This window comes from Lutjanus erythropterus, chromosome 15 (genome assembly GCF_056507025.1).
Source record: "Lutjanus erythropterus isolate fLutEry1 chromosome 15, fLutEry1.hap2, whole genome shotgun sequence".
Classification (NCBI taxonomy): Eukaryota; Metazoa; Chordata; class Actinopteri; order Lutjaniformes; family Lutjanidae; genus Lutjanus; species Lutjanus erythropterus.
The window spans coordinates 4,497,044-4,516,219 of record NC_139331.1 but is presented as its reverse complement, the minus strand read 5'-3'; the positions used below and the strand labels follow the sequence as shown (position 1 = coordinate 4,516,219).

At 40.2% G+C, this 19,176-nt stretch overlaps 1 protein-coding gene across 2 annotated transcripts in view; it reads right to left on the bottom strand.

The window, feature by feature from the left end:
* Positions 1-19,176, bottom strand: part of bach2b (BACH transcriptional regulator 2b) — a 137,165-nt gene that overhangs the window by 3,662 nt on the left and 114,327 nt on the right. For both annotated transcript variants that reach the window (XM_084737316.1, XM_084737317.1), the window contains one exon: positions 1,126-1,332. In XM_084737316.1, coding sequence (XP_084593442.1) covers positions 1,126-1,332 — 207 coding nt within the window. The remainder of the gene's footprint in view (positions 1-1,125; positions 1,333-19,176) is intronic.

The following is a 19,176-nucleotide window of genomic DNA, read 5'->3' as shown; positions in this document are numbered from 1 at the left end:
GGTGAAAAGAGCTGTTAGATTCACTGCATGATAGAGGACGACACTATCAGTCAGTGCCAAAACAGTTTTGTTTCAAAGTCTAAAAAGCTCTGTTCTTGGACCAAAGATGCAAATGAAATCAATACTATGATTGTAATGGTTTACATAATGAAATATGGCTTTGTTATTGGTTGCATAGTTTACTTGTCTGTAACATAAAATGTAACTATGTGATTATTTGTTATGAACAGGCCTCAGGGCTGCTGTAAATTGATGAGGCTGGAGGAGAGAAGTGTGAGATGCTGCTGCAGTTCCTACTTTGTGCCAGCAGAGGGAGACAAAGCCCATGTTCTTCAATGATAGGCTCAGTTTTCAAGTGTCTTAAAACAGTCATTTACCTCTATGAACACTTTTCTTGCTGTAATCATTCCTCTTTTTCAGACTGACCACTGAAAGACCAATTCCAATTTAAATGAACTTCTTTTCTTAAGTAATATAAGATAATATTAATAGAGTTAGATAACTCAATCTTCTAAAATTGCTCAGTTTTTTAGTACAAAATCCCCTCTTTATGCTCATCAGAAAAATACAACACAATAATTTTATTGTAGAATGACCTTAACTTTAGAAGACTGACTGTGCATTCTGTCCCCTGTCACTTTCATTGGAAACCTGCTGGGAGGAGATTTCTCATGTGCTGTACTGCAGTCTCTGTCAAAAGGCTGAATCATGAGGTGATCATTTGTCAGGCTGGAAATTCTTCTTCCAATTTTTGAGTCCTTTGAGTTTCATTTAATGTAAGAAAGACGCTTTACAATAAAAGCTTTATTGTTATCACCATGATACCGCTGCAACATTTCCAAAGGCTGACACAACAAACCAAAAACTTTCAGTTTCAAGCTCACCACAGACAAAGTTGTCAGAAAGTTGCCTGCAGACTGAACCAGAGCTTCAACAACCCACACACTGCTCCACATACTCAGCATGGAGACCACAGGCCACTCTAATGGTGTCAAAGTGCTGATAGAACTAAACTAAACTTCATCACATCGTGTCCTTTGCTGTGTTCAGCCTGTGGTGGAGCTAATGACTGTCCCCTATGAGAGTCAGGGACAGTCGGTGTCGGTGTAAAAACAGCGGACTCACCAGTTTTCTGATCTCACACTCCAGGTTGAGGATGCAGTCAAGCTTCCTCTTGCGGCAGCGCTGCGCCGCGATGCGGTTCTTGCTCCGCCGCCTCACGTCGTGGATGAACTCAAGCTGTTCCGAGGTCAGTTTGTGCATTTTCACCAACATTTGGAAGTCGTTCCGTGGAAGATTCGTGATCTGATCTACGGGGAAAGGCAGCTTCACCTGGAAAAGAAAAGAAGACCAGACAGATGTCATATAATGTTTACTGAGCATTAATGAAGATGAGCAGAGGTTGTCCACACAGTTCACTTTGCTTTTATACAGAGCCTTAAGTGTGTCACTGGAATAATTATAGACGCTTAGTATAGAGTTAATACATAAGATAAGATAACATAAGATATAATGAAATAAGATAAACTTTACTGATCCCACACCAGGGAAATTCACATGTTACAGCAGCTCAAAAAGTATAGGTATATGCATATGGTAGTTTTTCTAAAGGGGCCCAATGTGTTTAAATTTGCCCAAAATACATGTAATTTAGTTGTTATTTCTGCAGACACCACGGTCAGGGTGGATGTGGCTTTGAATACATTTTTACTAACTTCTTCTGAGGGGAATTATGACCTCAGTATTTCCACAGTCCTTGCTGAGGCTCTGAATGCCTTCAAAGTTCCTTGTCTCTCAATTCCAATCAATACAGCTGTCTACACCGTCAGCATAACAGCTCGCATTTCACTCATGAGTGACTCACAGAGGTCACAGGACCTGGATTTCTACCGTCTGTGGCGATCAGGGAAAACAGAATAGAAAAGCTCCACATTTGCTGACAGTTGATTTTTCCCTTTTTTTTTTTTAATCTGTCTCAAGAGGGCGAGGGGCAAACATGCCGCTGTCTTAAACACTGGGGGCACAGAGTACAAGGCAATGTCAGGGATTATTCTTTCTTTTTCTTTTTTATCACTGATGTCTTTGGTCTAGAGGATAGAATTTCTGGATTTTTTCTTTTTTACAAAATGTCGCCTGTTGTAATGAACACCACAGACTGGGACCAGAAATCGACTGATAGTATTATAAAGTGATTTACCAAAATGAACAAGTGAATTTAGTATTAAAAGAGCAATTTGTAGCCACCGTGCATGCAAAAATGAGTACATATGTCCTCCACTGTAACTTGATCAGCTGCGTATAACAGTCACTGGTCTGTCAATGTAAAGTCAAGCCTGTTATCCTGAAAACAAAAGCCCTCTGCTCTGAAATAACACACTGCATGATGAGTTCAGTGGCCGCATGTCTCACTGCTGCCAAACTCCATTCACATTTTGCTCAGTTTAACAGTTATAAACATCTACGCCTTCTACAAGATTATTAATGATTTCTTTTGACTCATAATCATTCAGTGGAAATTTGGCATTAATTTGAACTCTGATTGATGTAAAATGGGCGAACAAAACAATCATTCCGGCCTATTTTATACTGGTTTTTACATTTTACATTTGGCTGTATCAAAATTAAATAAAAATAAAGCAAAACTTCAGCTTTAGCAGTATCAATTACAGTGGTTAGAATAGTTTAGAAGTAGTAGTAGTATGTTATTTGTTATACCTTCTCAGTCCACATATTGTATGTTTGGAGGCCTGGGTTTAACCACTTCATTGTTATGTATGTAATTGTTGCTCTTTTTATTTTTTAGCTCTTTCATCACTGGTGTGAAACCCATACTGCCATCTTTCAATCTTAAATTTTGGTGAAACACCTCATCCATACTTTCCCAAAACTATGTGCGTCTGGTTGCCAATTTGTGTAGCACATTTACTCCAACATTTTCTTCAGTGTGTTGGGCGCATTTATTTCCACTGCTTCTGGTGTCTGAAAAAAAAACCTCATAATTGCCTTCCATTTGAATTCCCTCCATATATCTGAGTTGGTTGCTACTGTAGATGTGCTTCAGTGCATATTTCTTCCCATTTGTCCAGCAGTATGTCTGTATTCATGCCAGTTTCCCATATTATCACCCTATTAGTGTCAAATCATGCCTGAAAATATCTGGTAAAAATTATGTAAGTTTCTTATCCCTGTTCCCTGCTTGTAATTTTATCAAAACTTCTTGAATTAGAGTGGGCTCCAAAGCTTTAATCCACTCTTTATGTTGTTAAAAAGTTCCTTAACTGTAAATATCTGAAGACGTGTGTACTCAGAGGTGTAAATTCAAATGCTCGGGTCATTTAAGGCGTCCATCCTTAGGAAATCAGACAATTTAGAAGTGTACATTTACTATGGTGGCACACACTGGACTGGCTGCAGTCACTTTTGCATGAACAAGAAAACATTTCTAACTTGTCTGGCTTCTCTTAAAGGTATAACCTGCAACACTGTTCCATCCAAAATATGTATGGACTCATATTTCATAATCACATGACACACTAGAAGTTTATGGCGGTGTCTGTACCTGCAGAGACCCTGCAGTCTGTATTTCCTTCATTCACATTTTACCAACCCAAAATGTCAGCATTTGTCAGCACGAGCAGCTCGGACAAACTGACTCTACCTTTAGTATACATCGCCTGTGTGATTCGATGAAGGTATTTATAGCAGGTTATGACTAAATTCACCAGCTACATAGCCGAGACCCGACCAGGTGAGTGAATGTTTCATTGTGCCTCCATGCTGTTGGACAGTTAGTGGATTTGGCCACGAGATGGCAGTGGAGCACTGCTCCAAATGTCTCTCACAGCAGGACTTTGTGAGTCTTCAGCTCTCTCCGCCTCACATTTAACATGTAGCACATTCTCAAGCAGAGGGGAAAAGGTGATGCAAGAAAAGAGTCCCTCCCCATCTGTCCCTCGGCACCTGGAGAGGTGCCAGGATGACAGATTGAGGGGGGCAGTGACTTGTCAACCTGATCCAAATCAGTGTCAGGTGATTTCTGGGGGCATGAATATCTGCAGCAGCCTTCACAGGCAGCACAACAAAAGAATTAGTGAAATAAATGCAGCAGTGATTTGGCAGTGTGAACCATGTGCTATCTCCTCACTGATATGAGAACATATCAACGTTTGTATGTGTTTATTCTCCTTCTCTCAGTTTGGAGAGCAACAATAAGTCAGCCTCTCTCCCTCAGGTGATGGCAAACCTTATGATAAGCACATCACAGGCAGATCCACCCCAGCGGTATCTGCGTGCACCAGGGAGCTGTAGCTTCAGGCGGCGAGTGAAGCAGCGGAGGCATAACAAAGAGCCAGAGGAAGACAGCCGGAGAGCTTGGCAGAGATGAGAGGAGCTGCAGCTCTCTTTCTCCTCTTCCCTCCCCGTGGCTGCCTCTGCCGAGCGCACCGACAACAAAGTCAAACAAAGGAGGGAGAGAGGAGAAAGAGGAGCAAGTGATGCGACTTCGCACTCCCACTGTACCTGGCTGCTCGAGCGGGGGCCAGATGCTCCCTGGGGACCCCTAACCGCTCAGACGACTGCAGCACAGCTCTGTTTCTCCAGCAGACGCTACACAGCGGCGGCGGTGGCTGAGGCGTCACCTGGTGTAAGCGCCGCACTCGGGGGGATAAAGCAAGGTGCCTACTCATGACAGAACTGAAATTACTCCTCGCTGAAGAGCAAATCTAGATGTCAATCTATCCCTGAGAGAGAGAAAATGGCTTGAGTTTCCTCATTAGAAGCGCAGCCCTCCGAGCCGCCAGGAGCCCTATTTCTCATCTCAGCTCGACATCTGCATGCAGACACATGAATAAATAATGAGCCGAGCTTTCAAGGCCACACAAGGCTCTCGCTGCTCTGCCAGGGCAGGACAACTTCACTCTCTGAGAAATAAGGGTTCAACAAAGGTTCTTCCTGAAAGACATGAGGTTCTGAGGGACCCTTTGTTGAAGAAAAGAGTTATTTGCAAGATCGAAGGTTCCATTAAGAATACTTTTCATCCAAAAGACCCTTTCTGAAAGACAGAGTTCTTGGAAGATTGTTGAAATCCTTGAAGAACTTTTTCGCGAAGGGTTGCTCAAGGCTTATTTGTACCATAATATTAAACTGTTTCTTGGTAGAACCCTTTGGATGGGTTCTAGATAAAACCTTTGGAATAAAAAAAGTATCTCAGTAAGCTTGTAAGCACCAAGAAGGTGGAAAAGTTCTTGATAGACCCTCCAGAGAGGGTTCTGGGGAAACCATTTTGCCAGAAAAATGTCTGTAGAACCTCTCATAAGGGTTTCGTGGAAAAAGCAGGAGCTGAAAAGGGTTCTCTTATGAGGACAAGCCGAAGAACCCTTTATGGTTCTATTTAGCAGCTTTACCCTAAGAGTTCAGCGCCAAAGCGAGACGAGAGGAAGCGTTAAACTTCAGTGGGAGCTGATGTTTAAAGCTTCTTCTGCAGCTTCGGTTCTTGTGATCAAACAGCTTGTGCTCCACAGTGCAGCTCTCCCACCACACGATCTGATGGCAAGAAAAAAAAAAAAGAAGAAGCAGGGGGAAGGAGACGTTGCGACCTTGTGATGGTTTCTTTCTCCCCCTCCATCCACCAGTCACTGGTACGCAGGGGACGGCTAAATTTAGCCGCTCCAGCACGAGAACCAGTTCAGCAGCAAGGCTGGGATGACAGAGTGCGCTTCAGCGGTGGTCATAAATTCACAGCCAACTGTTCTGGATTTACATTTCTGTCTCAATTCTGTTCTTTCCTCCTCCCTCCCCTCAGTCACTCCCTTTCTCTCTCTGGGTCATTATGCTGCAAATGGGGTACAGAGTGAAAAGTAGGACTCATCTGTTATCAGGAGCAGCCTCAGCCCTGACACTGTGCACTGCTCAAAAAATAACTGATATCTCTCAAATTTAGCCTCAAAATACAATTTACGTCATGAGTGAAAAAATCAGTCAAAGGCCTGAACTGATCATTTTCACCTGCAAACTCTTCCTTTTTTCATCATTGGAGGAATTAACTGCAAAAATACTACCAAATACAAACTCAAAAACACAGCTCTTTTAAAAGGAGCAGTCTGACAAATATGTTTTTTTCTCATCTATCTTACCCTAGAGAGAGTTCTGTGATATGTTGACATGAGCTTGTTATGCAAAAATGTTGAACTGTTCCTGTAAAGCAAAGCCACAGTACTGCTCCACCACTATGATGCAAAATTCTGGGAAGTCACTTCCTTTCAGAGAATGAGATATTGAGTGCTCTACATGGCTTTGTAGAATATTCAATTCTGATTGTTCAGCATTCTAAGGTCTGTTATTTCTTTACAACAGACCGTTGTTATGAATAACAGACTGTTGCTATGGACACAGTTCTGATCATAAAATCATTGTTAAATCACTAAAATCATTTCTAAATCATTCTAGATCTTTTTGGTCACTATTGTGAAATAAAGCTATAAAATCTTTTAAAAATTAATATTTTGTGTGCCATTTTTTCTGTTGTTGTTTTTGTAATTAATAAGCAGGATGATGTTTGGCTACAGGATCCTGCATCATCCTGTCGGGATTTATTTCACAATAATGACCTGCTCATCATACTTTATCCCTTACTTATCATTCTCTGTTCCAACACAGAGCTGAGTGTGGTTAGTCTAGCCTGGCTCTGTAACAAGTGAAAACACAGCACATCTAAAACTCACTCATTAACAGATAATGATCTAATTTGTTGAACCCACAGACAAAGAGAAACGTGAAAACAACTTCTTGCAGTGCTGTATGTCTCCACTATGCTTCTGTGCAGATGCCATATTTGAGAGGTCATGATCTTCTGTGGTTTGAGAGATGCAGATTTTGCCACAAAATCGACGGTAACTGTATTAATTCTGAACAGATTTTAGTGAATTTTTATTTATTATAAACACGAGAAACTGAACATGATAGTTGCTGCTTGCTGGAATTAAATTCTGTTACCGGAGGCAATCTGATCAGCTCTGTGCAAAAACATGAACCCTCTGAACGAACACAACTTCCACTACGACATGCAGGGTCCGACAAACATCACGTGTAAATTATTCAGAATTTCAGCTTTTGTGGAATAAAATGTAGATTTCTATAGCCGCCCGGTTGCTTGTTATAATATAAATAATTAAATCACTTCATTAATAAAACAAACAAGACTATTTTTGTTCCCAAGACTCCAGTTAAGAGAAGAGCATCTATACGACAAACATATGATAATTCCACGTCTGCAGGCTAGACAGCAGCAAATATTGTAAATCTCGAATATTTTACAAGTATTTAAAACTTCATTTATTCACTTTAGACAATTTTTAGAGAAAAGCAAAAGCTGAAATACTACAACTGATGCTTAATGTTGTTTACTCTACAACTAAAAGAAGAAGGACGGTTAAGTGTTCCACATTTGCAGAATAATTTTTATGATACACAAATTTCACAATATTGAAGTGAAACGGATCAATATAGACATTTCATAATCATAAAAGACATTTTTCCCTGTTTGTTTTTTAGTATTTTGATTGTTGTTACTCTTTTGAGGTTGTCAGTTTGAGTTTGTCATTTAAATTCAGTCTTTTTTATATAATTTCTAAAACTTTGCAGTGTATTCAGAAGAAACAATTGTCAAAGAAAAGTTGTTTATTCATAGGTCTGAGCCAGCCTGTCTCAGTGGATGTTGCGTCTATCCAAGGGGTTCATGTTTTGTCATAGAGCTGATTACCCACAATAACTGAATATAATTCCAACCAGTAACCACTGTCATGTTCAATCTCTCATGTTTAAAACAAAGCGAATTTTAAGAAAATCGGTTCAGAATTAAGGCAGTTACAGTCGGTTTTATAAAGAAGGCTGCGGCTCTCGTTTCAGTGTTTACTAGAGGATCTAGACCTCCACAACATGGCGGACAGGTTTGCTGCTGTCACGCCCAACTAGAGACCAAAACCAAAACCTGAGCTCACTGACTGTGTCTGGTAACCCACACTATAGCTGCACAACAGTACTGGGTGGGTGACCCCCAACAAAAACAACAACAACAACAAATCTTTGTGCTATGCTAGGCTAACCACATCCTGACTCCACACACAGACACAAGACACTGATCTTCTCAAAATGTTGCTTTGAAATGACATGTAACAGTGGGTAAATCCTTGCTGCATTCTTTTAAAATGATTTATTTCAATAGTTTTCACTTTAAAACAAGTTTAAGGTGATGTGAGGAGGATATTTTTGCAGTACGTGTGAGGCTGGGCAGCTGGCAGCCTGCAGCAGGGTGGGAGGGCTCAACGGATGACCCCGGACAGGGAGGGGGTCAACGTGCTCTGCACTCACCTGCAGTCTCTTGACCCCGCTCTGAACATTCACATCATTCCCTTTTTTCCATTCACTTCACTTTCTCTATGGCAGCATTTTCACACAAACGCCCTGGAGGCATCAACTGGCACTTGGCTTTTAAAAGCCGAAGCGATTTTCTCAAATAAATGCTGCCGGACACCTCTGGTCCAGGTCTGTGTAACACTTGTCCCTCACTTGATCCACGCTAAAATGAGATCCTATCCTGTGAGGTGAGATTCAGGATTCTGCACATTTGTGTTTCCCTGTAATTAACCCTGTTACATTTCACATGCTTGTAAATTGGATTATAAAGCAGCAGCACACACACGCATGTCCCGAGTCAGAGCTTAATGGAGATAATGTTGAGAGGTTCACTACTAACTGTTTTGTCCCGAGGCTTAAAGTAATAATCTGCAACAGTTTCAGATAAATAAATTAGTTTCGTTGCAGCATAGCTTCATAAAAAGCTATTTATTGTGTATCACTCATGCTTGAGAATTGGGGAAAAAATGTATTTTAAGGGGGTTTTGATTTTTTACACTTCAATTATGCTGGTAAATATATTGTAAAAGATCAAACTCTTGGCTATTAAACCCTGTAACAGGCCAGCCTCCAGATGGAAGAGAGTCATTTCACAGTATGGTGTTAGTGAGCAGCCATTTTATTTTTTAAAGTGTCTCAGAGTTCTCTTCATGCTAATCAAAATACACATTTTAAACCGGAATTCTTATTTAGCTTGAAGGCTAGAGGGGTTACAGAGTTGAGACGTTATGGTTGAGACACATCTGAGCAAAATTATTTCATGAATTTGTCAAAAAATATAAAGTTTACCAGAGCTTGAGCAGTATTTATTACTTTTTTAAAAATCTGGAAGTGAGACAGAGGTCCTTATAGGGTGTAGCTAACCCTTTTTATGCCTGATTTTTGCCTGACATTTTTAAATTGTCTGAAGTTCTTGTCTAGGACAAAGGTGTTTCCTGACATAGAGCAAGTTTAAACAAAAAAAACAACATCAACTACATATATTTTATGCATATACATTTTTAAAGTTCTTTTTTTAATATGACATGACTTGTCCCAGTTCTCAAAAATGTGTCTTATTTATTTATGTTGGAAACATTCATTGCAGATGTTTCCATGGAAAAATCCTCTGATGATTTTTACTTCACTGGCAGCAGGAAATGCAATTTGTTTGGAATAAACACAAGGATAAATAGGTAATTAACTTGGAAAAATGTGTCAAACTTCATCAACAGAACATCCAAAAAAACAACACCAACAAACAAAACTTGCAGCACTGGACACACTGTTTGATTGCCAAGCTATTTCTGGGAATCTGCGTGCAAAAACACCGCAGCACTGGCCGCCAAGCTGCGACGACGTGGCCAAGATCAACACGACAAGAATCTCGCAGATTACCACTGCAAGGTAGCTGGAAGCTAAATGTCTCAGACTGCCACAGGATGTAAGGCCCTGCAGAGGGGCAGAGACGTGTCTGAGCCCCAGCTGACCCTGAGGGCCCTCGTACTGCACAGACTGCTGCAGCCCAGCTGGAGCGGCATCCTGGGGATCTCTACTCCATCCTCATCACACACTACACACACTATCCCCAAAAATACCTCCTCTGTTTGGTCCATACATTTGTCCCGATCCACTCAGAGCGCTGCAGCGTACACTCCAGGGGCGATTTGGGAGGTAATGAAGAAGCACTGTTTCCCATTACCTTGTTACTACAGTTTTTTGTACACGCATCAAGCTAGATAAATATAGATTTCAAAGTAAAATGCTTGGGTAAACAGCACTCCTTTTGCTCAATTTGAACAAGTCTCCCTCCGCGTTCTCCGCAGGCTACAAAAAGGCTCCCTCTGTTACCATAAGTTAAATTTTTATATGCGTCAGCCTTGTTAAATATGGATTTAAGAGGGGAATGAAAGGGCAAACATGACCCTAATTTGAAACTCGAACAAGACAAACAAGTCTCCCAGGCTCTTTCATTTTTTTTGTCTTCAAAGGGGCAGTTCACACCAAAATAAAAAATGAATATTTTTCCCTAGTTTTGGTGTGAGTTGCAGAGTTTTGAGGTGGTGTGTGTCTTCTCTACAGGACTAAACGGCACTCAGCTTTTGGAGCTAAAAGCTCAAAGAAAAAAAAATGCATTTGAAAAATTCAACAGCCATGTCTCTTTCCAGAAATCATGACCCAGTTACTCAAGATAATCCACAGACTTTGTTGTGAGCAGTTTCATGCGGGAACTATTTTCTTTCTGCCAAACTACACCCCCCAACCATATCACCAGGCAGAGGGAAGTGTGCATCTACTCATGGATGAGAGGCTCACGCTCGTGACACAGGATGTAAACTTTCATGGTGTCCTCCTCTGCTGAGCTGCAACATTATCCAGAGGTGGGAATTAACGAAGTAGAGCCATATCAATATATTGTTCAGTGTTATCAGCTTAATACTGGTCTATCACAGTGATATTGGTATATATTGGTGTATATCTTGCCCGATATTTACTGATATGATATCTATTTTTAACAGAACATAATAGAGATTTTATTTATAGGTAGCATTTTATGTATATTAAATGTGTATGTATATATATATATATATATATATATATATATATATATACATATATATATATATATATATATATATATATATATATATATATATATATATATATATATATAGTCAAGTATTATAAACACCAGTGAAAGTTGAAGTGAATTGCAAATTGGCATCAGTGAATTGATGCCAATTTGCACAAATAACTTCATTGTTTAACTATAAAAATGTCCTTCCCCACCACATTTGAATTACAATATCAGATGATTTTTCAATATCAGAATTTATTTTACTTCTTTTTATTGTTATTGGCATCTCTCCCAAAAATCCAGTATCAGTCTGGCCCTCTAATAAAGTACAAATGCTTTCTTACTGTACTTAAGTAGAGATTTCAGGTATCTGTACTTTACTTGAGTATTTATTTTTTGACAGCTTTTTACTTTTACCCCCAACATCTATACTTTCTCCTTACATTTTCAAAACAGACTTGCTACTTTAGTTTTATTGCATTTCAGGGGAATTACTGATTATTTTTTATTTTGCATAATTGCCCACCGCCTTCCCAAAATCAAGAGATGGGACAACAACACAGAGGAAAGATGAGTCCTTAGTGTATCCATCAGTGTATATCACACACGAAAGACGGATGCAACCTAAAAGATGAAACAGACAAGAGATGGAGACTCAACTGCAGAGAAAAGGTGAGGTTCTGTTAGCACTGCACAGAAACAGCTGGCAGAAATGTCCATAAGAGGGTGAGTACATTTCAGAGCCTGTACTAAGTAAAGAAGTGGAATCAGTACTTCCACTACCAGAGTCTTTTTTACACAAATATCTCAGAAGAAGGAAAAAAGGGTTCCTGCATGCTTATAACAAGGTCTGCTGATGATCTTGCATTACCAGGTCGTGATTCCTGGAAAGAGACACTGATGTTGAGTTCTGCAAGTGTATTTTCTGGCACTTTAAGCACCACAAGCTGAGTCTCATCTAGTTCTATTATACTGGAGAGGAGGCAGACAATACAGCCAGTATCTCCAAGTCTCAGCAATCACACCAAAAACTATTTAGATGAATAAATAGCGTTACAGGTAAGAGGAAAAACGTGTACAACAGCTGCCTTCATCGGCTATACTTATAAGCTTCATATTTTTTGATGCTATGCTGTGTTTGGATTCCACATCATCATTTTGAAATAACATCTCTTTTCCACCTGACACTGACAGAAGTTGTCATGTTGCTTTCATATACTCATACTGTCTGGGGACCACAGGGTGACATCACTTGAAAAAGCCACCAGGTTTTAGGATTTCATCTGATATCTTATGTATATAATATTAATACTATTGGATATGACTAAAACAAGTAACACAGCTAACATTATGAATGGCAGATCAGACTCAGACCACAGCCACATCATATCTGGAGTAGAGCAAAGGTTCTCTGGTATTATGCAAGGGTAGCAGAACTGATATTAACGTCTGTGCGCTTCCTGTCGCACGTTCATTCTATTTCATGTTTCGACTGATAAAAAACAAACAAACATTGTGCTGATGTATCAGGACTACTTCCTCATTCCTCCCACTCGCTCTGAGATCAATATTTGCAGCACTGTGGCCAGACGATACGCTAGAATGAGCTCAACGCCTACACTGCAGCCAGGAGCTGGAGCTCTGAGACACACGCGCACACACACACACAGAGAGTGAGAGAGAGAGAGAGAGAGAGAGAGAGAGAGAGAGAGAGAGAGAGAGAGAGGGAGAGAGAGGGAGAGAGAGAGAGAGAGGGAGAGAGAGAGAGAGAGATGGAGACAGACTGAGGTACAAATGGTGCTGAGGAGGGATGATATGTTCTCAGCTGAGACACTGCTGGTTGCAGTACAAAGATCCAAGCACTAAAGTTCTCCTTTAGTGCTGTCCAGGTGGAACTGAGGCAGCCTACACAACATTAACTGTGACTGAACACCGCAGTTTCCTCACAGACTTGAGATCTTTTGTATGGAAGCCATTGTTGAAGTGCTTAAAACAACAAGCCATTACATGTAACATTTGCTTAAAAAGTGGACACTACTGAATTATAAAGCCAGTGAGTTGACTTATAGTTACACAACAACATTTATCTATCTAAAGTTTAAGATAGCTAACATCAGGCTCCATACAGGTCATAGTATATTAAATTGTGAAATGTGGTTGGTTGCAATTGGATTCAGTTTTAAAGATAAAACATGTAAGAATTATAGTTTAAAACAATCAAAAATTTAACTAGAATTATCAACAGAATGTGAAGAAATAACAATTTTGGTATTATGTCAAAGATGTCCCTGTACTGTGTTGCAGAGTTAGCATGCTAACCAGCTAGCTTCAGCCAGTGTAGTATCATAATCCCGCTTTGCATAAGCCCCGCCTCAGGCCTGAACACCTCCTCTTCCCAGCAGTCCAAAGTTCCAGTGCTAGCTGTGCTAGCTTTGAATTTCCAGTCTGTGCAGAATTCAAGTCAGTTAATACGACTGATATCTGCATGGCGAAGTGAGCTAATGGCAACTATAGTCAGTAGCAGTCAGCTGTTACTCTCTTTGCTGCCCCCTATTTGTTTGGAGGCTGAATTTGACAGGTGGACAATTCTTACATATTGCACCTTTAATTTGACAATTATGAGATAACCGTTCATGCTAAAACATTAGTTATCATTAGCTAGGCTAGCACTCAGTAAGGATATAGTGACAAAATATTAACTGGTTATTTTTATTTTGTTGCAATTCCAGGATAGTGATAAGTGCTAAGACATTAACACAAGTAATAAAGGTTCAGAGTCAGTGAACTGACTGAATGTAAGTTAGAAAACAATATAAGTTAGCTAACATTACCCACCATAGACCTACTGATAGTACAGTATATATGATACAGAAATATGTTTTGTTGCAATTGGATTTAGTTTGCCAATTATAAGATAACGGTAAATGCTAAAAAACTGTAATAGTGCCTTAAGTCCCCTACAGAAAAGTCTTATAGTTAGTGACCTGGCTCAGTAATGTCCATTACCCAGTGATATCTGGGCCTATCTGGGCCTAACAGCAATCAATGAAAAGATAACAATATCTGTTCTTAGGATACACAACCCTGATCAATTTCAATAAAAATATCATATATTCACCTTCATATGTGCAATTCCAACTGACACAACTTACACCAAATCCACACTATAGGCATCATTTTTAACTTTTATTTCTAATTTCACCACTATTTTTGTAGGAATATAGGAGCTCATTTTCCTTTCCTGTTCAAACTATGCATAATTTTCTTTGAAGTACAATGTAATTACAGTTAATTCCATCATTGCTGTTATGTGGGAGGCAAGTCAGACTTCCACTGTAGCTGCATACATTACTGTTATCATAATAAATAAGATCAATTTACTGAGAGAGTTCTGAACTACAGAGGAACAATACATGAAAATCCCCTCAAAGAGCTGCACAATGTGGGGCCAGCTTTACATTTGCATGTGAAAAATATCTGCTTTCTTTCAAAAGTTGTTCAGTCTCTCTTTTCCACAAGGTGACTGTGCCGTGTTCTGTGTGGAGCTGCTGATAGTTCTCGACACAGATGTGGCTCATATGACAGGCAACAGCCCATAACCACAGAGCAGGAGCTGCCCAGAGACCTCAAGTGACTCTGGCTACCTTGAATGACTAGGCTTCGGTCAGGCTGGCCTGCTCTTTAACAACTTCCTTCCTCATCGGGACTTATTGTGTCCAGTCCGCAGTCCTGGGCTGCAGCTATTTTTACCAGAGCTGCTCTCCCCCCTCTGCCATTCGTTGTACAAACACAGCGAGGCCCGCCTCCTCCCTCTGTTTGTTTGTACGGACGAATTATAGAGAAGGCTGGGAGGAAGAAGAGTGGCCCAGGAAGCATGAGGTAGCATTTCTTCACCACATAAAGACCGAGGGGAGGAACCTATACTCTTAGATGTAAGAGTTCCAAAAGGGGTCTTCCTGAAGGTTCTACACAGAACTATCTTAGAAGAAAGATTTTGTCAAGGGTTCAATTAAGAACCCTCTTCATTCCAAGAACCATTTTTGGAAGAAAGAGTTGTTCAAGGATTGTTGAAATCCTTCCAAATCGAAATCCTACCGTTCTCAGTAGAACCCCGTGGCTTGGTTCAAGATAAAAATGTTCTCCGTAGAAGCTACTAGGTGTGTTCTAGATAAAACCCTTGGAATATAAAAAGTTTCTCTGTAGAACCACTTGAGTCTGTTCTGGATAAAACCCCTGGACTCTAAAAAGGTTCCTAACAGAACCCACAGGGTGTTTTGCAGACAAAAAATAATATAAACAGGGTCTCAGTAGACCCCACTAGTTGGGTTCCAGATAAAACCCTTGGAAATTAAAAAGGTTCTCCTTAGAAACCCTTGGGTGGATTCCTGTTAGCTACTTTAGAAGGTGGAACGGATCCAGATAGAACTTCCTGAGTGTGTTCCAAATAATACCCCTGGAATACAAAAAGGTTTCCTGTAGAACGCCCTAGGTGGGTTGTAGATAAAACCCATGGAATATAAAATCGTTCTCCCCTGTGTGGATTCTTGGTAGCACTTTTAGAAGGTGGAACGGTTCTTTATAGAACCCCCATAGAGGGTTATGGTTGGAGCCTCTACACCATAGATAGATTCTCTGTAGAACCTCTCATAAAGGGTTCTGGGTAATGTCAATTTTAGGGGTTATGTTAGCTTCTAGGAAGAACTCTCTGAAAAGGTTCTACTTCAAACCTTTATGAAAGGTTCTAACAGGAACAAAAGAAAGAGTTCTCCCTATGTGGACAAGCTGAAGAACCCTTTATGGTTCTAGTCAGCACTTTTCTTTCTAACACAGAGCTTCATTTTGTCAGAACCTGTCAGAACCTGAAGCTCTTGTGACCAGCTGTTATAGTGGCTGATGTGTGAGAGAGGTGACGGAGGATACTGTGTGGAGTAATGAAGCGCCTACGATGGCTGACACAGACACTTATAAACACAGTCATACCCTCACAAAGAAATGACAAAGGCAACTGAAATGTCTCCCAGTCATTTTTGGGCTGCTCTCCCAGTTGATAGCTCAGCGCTGTAAATCAATCCCACATAATTTACAGCAGCACGTTCAGCAGGCCCTTCAAAGGCCCATAAATCTGATGGAGATGCGTGTTGTGCGCCGCGCCACGAAGGTAATAATTACACATTACTGCTGAGCCTCTTTATCTTGGAGCTCTGTTTGTGCAGTGGAACTGAATTCTTTTCACAGGAAAAAAAAAAGCACAATCCTGTCATGTAGCTCCAACCCTTGCAACACAACCGACTTGCTCTGTGAATCCGATCGCCATGGCAACGCACCACTTTCTCTATCTCTCCCTTTTCTGCTCCCTGCGTGCACTTAAAGCAGCCCTCTCTCCGCCGAGCTCATCAAAAATAATTCAGCCTACACCTCAAGCAAACATTCAAGCTGAATGTAATATCACAAGAGTCAAGATGGAGTGGTGGCAACACGGAGCCTTCTGGAGCTGAAAGGTCACAAGTTCAAGCTCTGCAGCAGCCAACGTGACAGACTGGAGAGAAACATTTGACAGAATCATGGGAAAATCTCATAACTGATTGAAGTGATGTATAATTTATAGTAAAAACATTTCAAACCAGGGAGAGCCCATTTTCAAACCTCTCAGCAGTACAGTGGAAACTAGAGCCTGACTGATATGTCAGCCCACCAATATTATGGCTATATCAGTCTATACTGGTACTGATATATCTTGTCTAATATGTGCTTATATGAAAAGCTTTTTTTTTAAAAAAAGAGTCTGTACTGTATTTGATTCTTTCTTTTTCTTAATTCAGGTTTAATATATGCATACATTTTGCTCTATTTGTGTTTTTTCATTTATAGTTTAATTGTATAATTGTATAAAAGTATACTTATTAAAAACTACTGGTTAAAGTTTACTGTACTGTACTGTTAAACTGTAAAATATACTGGATTCATCACATATTTTTGTTAAAGAATTTTAAGGGATCATTGCAAAAAATATATATATGAATAAATATCAGTCTATATCAGTAACAGCATATATGAGCCAATAAATATCAGCTATACTAACAGATTGACTTCTTAGGAAAAATACTCTATAAAAGCCAAAGTGTGTTTGTTTGTTTTAAGTTTTTTTTAATGTACTTTACTTGAAAAAATAATTTTGAAGAGTCTGAGTTGTTCTTTGTTTTTGTTGTAATGTGATGTCAGTAAGATGCGGAATATTAAATCATCCATCTTTGCTCATTACAGCTGAGCCTTTCTTACCTTCACATGTCATTCACTACATTTTATGAACTGCTTTTTAAAACACAAAAATGTTTGGTTATCATATCGGTGTCAGCCTTAAGAAGCAGGTAATTATCAGTTGAAAAAAAAATCCAGATTGTGCATCCCTAATTATGTATAAGAAGAAATATAGTATAAGAAATATCAGCTGTATTGTATTAAAGCGATATTTAATTTTTCTACTCCCTAATATCAGCATCAAAAAGTCTGGGACAGAATTAACTTACAGTAATCAAGTACTCTGCTTACAGGGTTCATTTTGGCTGTTTTCATACATGACAACAGATGGGGGGGGGGGGTTAATGCAAGTTAATTCTGTCTTTTTTAAATGTTACTTCCATGCCATGTGCTAATCCGCCTGCTTGGAGTTGGAAGAACCTGGGGGCTGGTAAGAAGCCAGATGCACATGACCTGAAAAAGAAAGTCATTATCTCCCGATGAAAAACACAGTCTCCCTGAAACTTATGACACTGTCTGAAAATGAGCCAGTGAGTTACAGCAGCAAAACTTGGTGCTCCTCAGGCTACCTTAACTTCAACAAGTAGAAACAATCTGCTCATGATGAAGACTTCTATGTCCTGCAGGAATCCTGCTTTTTTACTTTTCATCACGGGACTGGGATGGGAAAAAAGTCAACAGGAGTGGGCAGGAGTGGGAAGCATAATAACAACAGGTCAGTTTTTTATATCTAGGCAGTTCTAGTATGAATAAATGCTTTCTTTATTTTGAACATAACGCCAGTCCTGTTGTCTTTTTTAATTTTTTTTTTTTTATTCTCTCTAGTCTGTGCTGGTGTCTGGTTACAGATACCTGACCAGTGCCTGACGTACTGTATGTGGACGTGACTGGAGCAGGATGGGACAGGGTTTTCTTTTTACTCTGTCATATGGCAACGGGACGGGACAGGAGTGAAAATTAACTACTGTGTCACCCTTTAACACGGGGAAAATGCCTGTAGCTAGAGCCACCCTTGTCAAGTGGATTGATAATGCCCTTGAGCGGGCCATTAGTGAGGGAGAAGACAGGAGAACTGAGCCTGGGAGAGGACAATTTCAAAGTTTCCATAGGCTGGTTTGAGGGATTCTGGGAGGCTGAGCAGTTGAGCAGTTTATATTCATGTGATAAATATACAAATGTCAATTAGATGATAATCTGCATGAGAAATAAAGAGAAAGACAAAATAATTATCTGCTTCTAATGATACATTTTGATCATTATAAGAGGTTTTCACTGTATCTGAGGCATTTTGGAGATAAAAGACTTTAACCAGCAACAACAACAGCATGTCAGGCCTGAGCTGCAGATGGAAATTTGAATCATTAAAGTGAGCAAACAGCAGCGCTTCAGGAAGCAAAACTATTCTTTGTGAATTGATTTTATTGTCTTTCACTTTCCCCTCAGGTGTGAAACACGCTCATTCCGGTGTTATTACACCTGCACCGTGCTCCATCTGTGAATTACAGCGTCCCTCACTGATCTTTACCCGTAAACAACAACAGTCGTCTAGTCTGCAGCTTGGAGGACGTCTGCCCAGGTGGATTAGGGGAGGATGATTAGAGGATTGGCTATTCATCCTTGTCAGCACTGTCGAGCTGCGTTAGAGTCCCGTCATGAGGCTGAGATGAACTCTCGCCCACTCACGTTCAACCCGCTGCAGCCGCAATTAAAACTTTATGGCCATAACACATGGCTGCTGTAATGTACTGGTTGTAATCCCTTTGCGACCCAGCGTGCACCTTCACTGCGGCTGAACATCACAGCTAATTGTTGATAGATCAGTGATGTCAAGCTAGGCTACGCTGAGAATTAGCATATGAATATTACAGGCGGATTATGGATGTCACTGTTTCTGCTGGGATAAAACGAGCTAGTTAGGCTAGTTGGCACAGGCAGGGGGAAAGATTGAGCCAGAG